We start from the raw sequence: 9093 nt of genomic DNA, 5'->3' as shown, positions 1-9093 counted from the left end.
ACTACTCATAAACAACATGGAGTTATATTACATACATCCAAATTCAATGATCATACAACTGTGAAATCAACTGGAATGTGTTTCAGTAGCTGGTTAACTTTATTTTTAAAGATTTGTCAACACGAATAATTTAAAATTAAAAAGACAAATATTAGTTGTAATTGGTTATATACACAACAAAACAAAAGCAAAGGACACACCATAAAACACCCCTGGTGTGAAAAAAAGGAAAAGCAACATAAGTACAAAGTATCTTACATTTTTTATGTATTGTTTATTACTTTAGGCATTTTGTCTCCTAATCTGTCATGAATGCTCTTTCCTCCCCCCATGATAAGACCTTCATGTTTTTTTGATTTTCAGGATTAGAAGCGAAAAAACATCACTATAATTTTTTAAAATTTCCCCCAGAGCTTGAGAAGCCTGCAAGTAAATAGAAAGGAGATTTAAAAAAAATCAAAAACAAAAGTTAAGGTAATGTTGAAAATTCTAGCCCAGCTCCTGGTATGGAATGACTTTCAGCAGTCTCACTCACCGTGTAAAGAACTGCTTCCTCTGGTTTGTCCAGACTAGCTCTAAGTCGCACGTTCACAATGAGCACATCAGGCAAACCTAGCAGAGCCAGACAGTGCAGTGTTACCAAATGCACAGTGAGGAGTGACAAAAAATACATTTAATCTTTAATGCTTAGACAGTGTCAGAAAACAAAACCATTTGCATCAAACAAAAATGCAGAATCGAATGGGAAAAGGGACAAAGGCAAGCTGGAGGGTGGAGCCGACTAGGCTCGGCAGCAGAGTCGCTGTTGTGGGAGCCGGGTACAGTAGAATCCTGGGAGTTGGAGGTGCAGCAGGTCGAGCAGGGCCGGAAGCACAGTTATCTAAGGAGTGAATGCACCAGGAGTTGGCGAGTCAGGAGTTGGAGGCGTGCCTTCCAAAGCCCTGAGTATGCTGGGTGGCGCTTCCGCTATAGTGCAAGGCATAGCAGGAGGGTGAGGTGCTGAAGGAGTGTCCACAGCCCTCACAGGCCCACAGAGAGGTGAGTCTGCAGGAGCATTGGGCCTGCTGGTAGGAGCACCTACTGAAGGGTCAGGCACTGGAAGCGTGTCTACAGCCTTCGTGGTCACACAGGGAGGTGCCTTTGGAGTGTTGAAAGTGCTGGGAACAGCGCCATGAAGAGCCAGATGTTGGATGCACGTCACCCAGCCAGCCTGGTGCACACACAGGAAAGTGCGCCTGCTAGAGTGCAGGGCATGCTGGGAAGGACATCTGCTTTTGGGTTGTCAGCCCCAGACATAAGAGCCCATCAAGGAGGCACACAGTGCAAGGCAGTCCCCCTCATGGGCTTCAGTTGTGGGCTTGCCACCCACTCATTCATACCTGAGTCATGAGCAGGAGCTGGTGGTGTGAACTCTAGGACTCCCTGCAGGGACCACCTGACCATCCAAGTGGTGGTCTCTAAATGGAGATGGACAGTCCCATGTGGGCTCAGCCCAGGAGTCCCCCCCCCCCCCCCCCAAAAAAAAAAAAAAAAAAATTCCATGTGAACCGAGGTGAACTCAAGGTGAACTGAGCCAGTATGAGGGAGGCAGAGGAAGACTCCAGTCCAGAATAAGGTTCAGGCCACATTTTCTTTTTTGCTGGCTTTGATGGGTGTGTCAGGATTTTCTTTTGGGGATTCTATGACCAGGGCTTCAGCAGGGGGTGGCAGGTGTTGAGAACAGTCTGAGAACTCTTGTGACATTATCTTAAAAAAAGCTGTTTTTATTCGCAGCTGAGTGATCAACAATCATAATAATGAAACAGCCAAGGGTCAAGCCAGAGCAGTCAGGTGAACAAATCCAAATGCCAAAATCACATAGAAGAACCAGTCCAGAATGAAAACCAGTCCAGGATCAAAACCAGAAGACAGTCAAAGGAGGCAGACAAATCCAAAGAAGCATATGCAATCGAAAGTACAAGGAAAACAAAATAGGTCGATAACTAGCAGCTACAAAATGCACAGGAAACGGCTCAGCATACACAATAGAATAACTGCAATACTTTACAGAGAATACGCAGGACATGAAAGAAGAAATAGGTATGCAATAATGAATAATCTGCTGACAAGGATCTGGTGAGGTTGTGCCGGGGAAGCTGGGAGTTGTAGTTATGAATTGAGGGCAACTGTGTGACTGCTCTACAGTACTGTTTCTTGTCATGGTTGGTCCCTCCTAGCGTCCCTGGCTCCATGGTTTCTCAGTCTTGTGTCAGTGTTTCATTTTCACCATTTCTATTCCGGTCCTTGTTTTGGTTTTAGCTTTCTCATTTGACTCACCTGTCTCTTGTTAGGTCTCATTAGCACATCTATTTAAACCCCATGTTTGTTCAGTCTTGTGGCCGGTCGTTGTTCTCCATGCCTCTATTGTGTTTTCTATGCCCAAAGTATTTGTTCTAACTAGTCGTGTTGTTCATTTCTGTTTAGCCTGTCTAGTTCTTGTCTTGGTTTCCATATTTTCCTTTTTGTTTCATCATGTATACTGGATCTATCCGTGTTGGATTTGCCCTTAATTAATCTCGCGCTTCTCAGCGTATGCATCCGCCTCCCATTCCATAAATGACTATCTCAAGCATAGCGACCAGTCTAGGAGCAACACATCTTTTTCTCTCTGACGTGCATGCTCATTATTGTTTGAGAGGCTTATCCAAAAACGCACCCCTGCAAAAAGTCCTGCCGCACTCCTCGCTGCAGCCCTTTGCAGTCGGTCATGCTGTGACGAGTGAGAATTGCAAAAAGTCGGGATGCGTGTGCTAGTCTTGAACAAAAAAAACAGACATTTAATGTGAATCGAAAGTAAAACACTAAACATGTGGGGAGCAAAGGCACAAATGTATACACTCACTCTTGTTCACATTCAATAACTGCCAATAAAGAATGAAACAGAGAGGTTTACATATACATGCTAACGAGGATAACAAGGGTCAGGTGAAACACATAAGGAGATAAGGGGGTGGGAGGTATCAACATGTGAGGGAAGAACACAAGAGCACATCAGGGAAAAAAACAGCACAGAGCCTGTACCACCTGAGACAGGTGTGAAGGGAGCAGGTCCTTACAGTACATTCCTGTGGTTAATGATGATGTTTTGTTAGGTGATAAACATGAGATAAAGTGCTTAATCTTGAAAATAGACATTAGAAACATCAGTGCATAGGAACAACAGTTTCTGTTGCTTTTAATTAATACCACTTAATTAATGTTTTCTTGTGATGCATGTCACATGGAAATCTTTTCTAGCTATTTTTAAACCCGTCAGAGTAATATTCGTCTCCAGAGTTGATGCATATTTTTGTGGGGAAAATACAGGTACATGAAATAAACAGTCTTAAATGTCTTATGGTGTTTTTAAAAGAATCAGCACCAAGGGGATTAGAACTGATACTGAGCAGCCAGATACCAACCTTTGCATGTGCTGTTGTAGTCTGAGCAGCAGTCCCCAAAGCTCACACAGGCTTCATCACAGAAGCAGCCTCGAAAGCAACTAAGGTTATATCCACCACAGCAGAGAGCAGGTGCTGCCTTACAGCTTCCTACAGAACCAGCAGAAATATCTGGTTCTTTCTCAGTAGTACTACGCTGCATCAGTCACTTTCTCTCAGGCATCAGTAATCAATCACCTTCTACAGCAAAGGTGACAGCAGCAGCAGCAGCAATAAAGTTAGCTATTAACACTTAACTAATTGCATTAATTACATCTTATGTTCTGAAGCACAATGAAGTTATATGGTACTAGAGATTGTTTAAAGCTAGTTCCTGCCTTATGAAAGTGCTGGAGATGCTCACGTATCTTGAGAAGAGCTCAATACCTGGTAAATATGTTGGGAAGCTGGATGGGTTGTTAGTTGTATTAGTTGTATTGTATGACATGCCTGTGAAGTAAAGCAACAGCAAAGTAAAATATATATATATATATATAGACACACACACACACACACACACACACACAAATGTAGATTAGGCTGGGCTTAACAAGTTTTTGAAGCTTGATAAACTATTAATGTAAACTAATGCAGTAGTTGGAAATAGTTTAAAGTAATTTGACATTTGTATGTTTTGCTCTACCTGTGACACAGGTGGATATGAAGTCAGGACAGCAGTCATGGAATCTCAGGCAAGCCACATCACAGAAACAGCCATTATTATTGCAGCTATCATTTTCTAAAGGACAGCACAATTCAGGAGCAGCACAGCTTCCTGACACTATAATAAAACCAGTATTAACATGAGCAATTCAATGACACAATATTCAACAGTAATTTAAAAAACAAACATTATCACAATCGACTTTTTTTCAATATGTTTGACTTGTTTGGCAAATTAGTACTTGAAAACGATAACAAGTCAAATCATAAGTTGTAATTATACAGGAAGAGATAAAAAATATAGAACATTAAGAAATTAATGTTTTAACTTAGAGCAACACTCTCAAACATACAGTTCATGGGCCCATAGATTATGCTTCTAATCTGGTCCACTATAATGGAATGAATGTGTAATCAGAGTAGTGAAGGGGAGAGGTAAAGGGTATCCAAGACTCAAGTAAGTAGATTCCAACCAAGTGCAATTTATATACAGTCCCAGTGTACAGTGATCAATTGACTCCAAGTGATTAAAGGTAGTAAAAAAGAAGAAACTGTACATGTAAATAATATGGCTCAACTGAGCCCAGTCACAAATCTTTAGAGAACACGAAGTTGACAGTCATGCCATTTTGTATTTTGAGTGACTGTAGTAATCATTTGGTTTATGTGCCATCTTCTGAGGCCATACTTTACATCAGATGAGGTGAGGCAGGGAAACACAGTAACGTCCCTCACCAAATAATATTCTATCTGTGTCACATTGAGCAGATACTGCAAGAAATTACAAAACCTCAGAGAGCAATACAGTAGACTACTGCCCAGGGAGGGCTATCATAGCAGTCAAAAAAAATTCAATGCACAGAAAGAGGATGTGTCACTGCTTACTTGACTGGGTGAGCAGATTTGCATTTTTTGATGATTCTATGTGAGGCAGGCCTACTGAACATCTGATAGATGCAGATTAGTGTTAGACCTTGCTAAGAATTGGTTTTTAGTATATGTATTGTGGAATTTTGGGGAGTCAGAGGTTATGTGGAACAAACAGTCATACACTACTTGTAATTAAAGCTCATTTATTTCTGCAGAAAGATTTGTCTTGTGCACAGAATTCTTTGAAAGGAGAGGAACAGAAAAATTATGGCTACATAGATACTTGTACTTTTTCATCTCGGTTTTATGGTCCCTTCATGTTAAATTCCATCTCATATATAATTTATTTTATATTTGCATTGTGTTGGTAGGTACTGATGTATTGTGCTAATGTGTGCACAATAAGCTGATTTGGATACGTATTTTGTGATGTGGTCTCAATTTTAAAATCTTCATTTAAATAATAGATTAGATTGTAACAATGGAAGGCCTTGTATTTGCCACCAATTAATACATTCTGTGATCTAGTTTTAGAAGTTGGAATACTGCTATTCTCAGCAGACAAATAAGGGTACATAAAAATTTGACACAAATAATCTAACACAAAAATTCTGAGTTACAGAGTTATAGGTCCTGAAACAGTTAAAAACATTTTTGTAAAAATGTAAAAGTCTATATTATTTTAAAGCCATGTATTTTCAGAACGTAGTTGTAAAAGTATAATGTAAAACATGTAAAGCCTATGCAACTTAAACATTTTCTAGTGACCTGTTGCGCCTAAATTTAAGATAGGGTAACGCACCTATACACCCATGTGGGCTAGGTGTGACAGGCTATTATTAAAGAAAACACCTCCCACGAGGTCCTCTGGTTTGCACTTGAGACACGCCTGGCTGGTGTGGCATGACAGGAACTGGGGGCCAAGAGAGATGAGGTGGGCCAAGAGCCAGAGTTAAAGGAGATCCCCCGATGGGGAAGTCAGGCCCCGTGTTCTCCATGAGGACGGTACAGCAGGGATATTGGCTGAGGGGCTAGACAGTGCTGGACTTGGGGCTAAGCAACAGGATGGGCAGGGAACTGTGAGTGTGTTTAAATTGAGAATTCACTGAGTTAAAGAAATGGTTGAAAGTAATTAAGTTATATGAAGTTATATGGTACTAGAGATTGATTAAAGCTAGTTCCTGCCTTATGAATGTGCTGTAATCATGTATCATGAGAAGTGCTGAATACCTGGTAAATATATTGGGAAGCTGGACTCGTTGAACTGGCTTGAAATGGTAAGGTTTGACATGCCTGTGAAACAACAGCAAAGTAACTATATATATATATATATATATATATATATATATATATATATATATATATATATATATATATATATATATACATACATACACATAAAACACTTTTACTAATGTAAATTACAGCTAGGTTTCATAACTTTTTGAAGATTGATAAGCAATTAATATAAACTAATGCAGTAGTACTGTAATTCCATCTTGTATATGTTTGAATTTGCAGCATGATTAAATACAACCAGTTGCCAGTCAGTGAGTGAACTGGCTTATTGAACCAGCCAATACAGTAACATGGGCGACTGTGAGTGTGTTTACATTGACAATTCACAGACTTGAAGAAATGGTCGAAAGTAATTAAGTTATATGACGTTATATGGTACTAGAGATTGATTAAAGCTAGTTCCTGAACTTATGAAAGTGCTGGAGTGCTGTACTCATGTATCATGAGAAGTGCTCAATACCTGGTAAATATACTGGGAAGCTGGAATTGTTGGAAGTTATATTGTATGACATGCCTGTGAAGCAACAGCAAAGTAACAAAATTGTAATATATATAAATAAAACACTTTCACTAATGTAAATTACAGCTGGGTTTCATAACTTTTGAAGATTGATAAGCAATTAATATAAACTAATGCAGTAGTACTATAATTCCATCTTGTATATGTTTGAATTTGCAGCATGATTAAATACAACCGGTTGCCAGTCAGTGAGTGAACTGGTTTATTGAACCAGCCAGTAATACTGCATTCCCAATTCTTAAGAAGGTTGCACCTAAATTTAAGATAGGGTAAGTTAACTGTTCAAGCTGTGGTAACAAAATATAAGATAACGACGGGTGAAATGGAAAGGTGTGTCAAATAAAGCTCGTGTCTTGCTGATCGGAGAAAAAAAAATAACAGCACATGACGTTTACAAGTCTTGAAAATTAAACACCTTGAATGAGGAAAACGCACAAAAAAACTGGACTAAAGAATTAAGCACTCAATGGAAAAAGTTGCCAACTAGTTTAGGTTATACAGAAAGGCTAAGGGCTAACAACTTGCGTCCACTTAGTTAGCTAACGCTAGCTAACAAACAACTAACAAACAAACGAGTCAACGTCGGTTTGACTAGGCAGTTATCTAACCTAGATAATTGAAAAGCTAGTCACAGAAATGAATGATGTTGGCGAGCTAGCGTACATGAAATAACCAATGGGATTCAAATATAATGTTTAGCGCTTTTCTTTTGCGTCGCAAACTTACGTTAACTAAGTTAGCTAGTCAGAATTGACAAGATCACTTATCTTGCTAATAACCCAGCTAGCTAGCTAGCTAATATCGCCAATGTTATCTAGTTCGCTACGTACCCACTACAAAAATAACGTGCAAAATATATTTTTTTAAACGTGTAAAATAAACTGCTAAAACACATTACCTAATAAAGACTAATTTATTAGGTAATGTTTTAGCAATTTATTTTACACGTTATTTTTGTTAATCTTGAAAGATTAACCAAGCACAATTCTCATGCAAGTTAAAAATTACAAAGTGACTGACAAAATATTTTTCTGTTTGAGGACAAATATGTCCGTATCCCGTTCACATTTTACATTTTGACGCTTTTATGCAGAGCGACTTACAGAGGTAGACGAATGTAACGTTAGGAACGTTGCCCTGAAAAATACTGAAAAAACTATATTCAGGCAGAAGTACCTTCAAAGAAAATGCACTTCATATCAACCAAATATACTGTAATAAACTACCTGTTAGATATTTGTTTGTGTACAGGTTTATAAAGAAGTGGTTTTGTCCAGTTATATGGTTATACATTTTTATTAAATATTTTTGTTTTCCACCTGATATGGAGTTTCATTAACTGACATGCTCCCATTCCTTGCTACATCATGTAGTCACAATTTAGAACAAAACGTCCAGCGATCTTGTCCATAGGGCAAAACTGATAAGCATTAGTTAATGTTAAGATATGATATAGTTTCAGTGCAGATGCTACAAACATATTAAAGTGCCTTACCTGGGTCTGGTATGATCTTTACCATGATCAACAGGAGGCCAATGAGAACAGTGGAGAAACCCATCCTGTTGGGGACAACCAGCAGGTTCTTCAGAAGGATCCAGCGGCTCAGGGTTTCACTCACGTTTGTGCACACTCTTGCTTTTTTTGTCAGAGGTCCAGATCTTGCATATCAAACATCACCATTCAAACTTAAAGGAGGAGTTGCCTTTGTTTGCAGCTGCTTAAGTGATAATTAACTCACTAACTGTAACCTGAAAAACAACATTCTGAGTGCTTAAAATATTTTTCTCGGGTTTTAAAAAGACTCATTACTAGTAATAAGTTTTCTATTCTGGGTGTATACAAGAACATTTTTTCTCACAGGTTTTAGAAATAAGCATTAACATTAAATTATAAATTTGCTTAACTCATAAATTTGCTTTTAACATTTAATCATAAATTTGCATAAAATCATAAATTTGCCTTGTTGAATTCTCTGTTTTCCATAATTTAGAATAATGTATAACACAACATCACTGACAGGGCTGTAACCATAACTGATATTTTCCATTGGATTCTATGTAGAGAATGGGTCATTCTTTTTCCTTTGTTAAACATTTAGCATTCAAACCCCTACCTCTCTGAAAGCATGCACATGCATGCACACAGACACATACAGTCAAAGACTTTTCATCCTTTCCAAAATACAGATGGTGACCTCAGTCCTTGATGTCATATTCATAAAAGTTCCCAACTGATGAGGGAACTATCTAATGTCATCCATGGCCATAACTCAATCCCACTTC

The 9093-nt window shown here is 38.7% G+C and overlaps 1 protein-coding gene across 1 annotated transcript; it reads right to left on the bottom strand.

The window, feature by feature from the left end:
- Nucleotides 1–342: 342 nt before the first annotated feature.
- LOC118240693 lies at nucleotides 343–8381 on the bottom strand. Its single transcript, XM_035522201.1, has 8 exons — nucleotides 8306–8381; nucleotides 6751–6804; nucleotides 6222–6284; nucleotides 4102–4239; nucleotides 3846–3908; nucleotides 3441–3569; nucleotides 536–612; nucleotides 343–423 (listed from the first exon to the last, which is right to left on the bottom strand). Exons 1-8 carry the CDS (start codon nucleotides 8367–8369, stop codon nucleotides 343–345), a joined length of 669 nt encoding a protein of 222 aa, XP_035378094.1. The 5' UTR covers nucleotides 8370–8381.
- Nucleotides 8382–9093: the final 712 nt, after the last annotated feature.

This window comes from Electrophorus electricus, chromosome 23 (assembly GCF_013358815.1).
Source record: "Electrophorus electricus isolate fEleEle1 chromosome 23, fEleEle1.pri, whole genome shotgun sequence".
Taxonomy (NCBI): Eukaryota; Metazoa; Chordata; class Actinopteri; order Gymnotiformes; family Gymnotidae; genus Electrophorus; species Electrophorus electricus.
The sequence above is the reverse complement of the archived record's forward strand: the minus strand, read 5'-3'. Positions and strand labels throughout refer to the sequence as shown.

Excerpts from the sequence above, each read along its gene's own strand:
- LOC118240693 (XM_035522201.1), bottom strand. The coding sequence starts at position 8,369 with ATGGGTTTCTCCACTGTTCTCATTGGCCTCCTGTTGATCATGGTAAAG. Across the intron at positions 6,285-6,750 it reads CTTCCCAGTATATTTACCAG|GCATGTCAAACCTTACCATT; the intron begins GTATTGAGCACT and ends GTTGTTTCACAG. Across the intron at positions 3,570-3,845 it reads CTTCCCAACATATTTACCAG|GAAGCTGTAAGGCAGCACCT; the intron begins GTATTGAGCTCT and ends CTGGTTCTGTAG.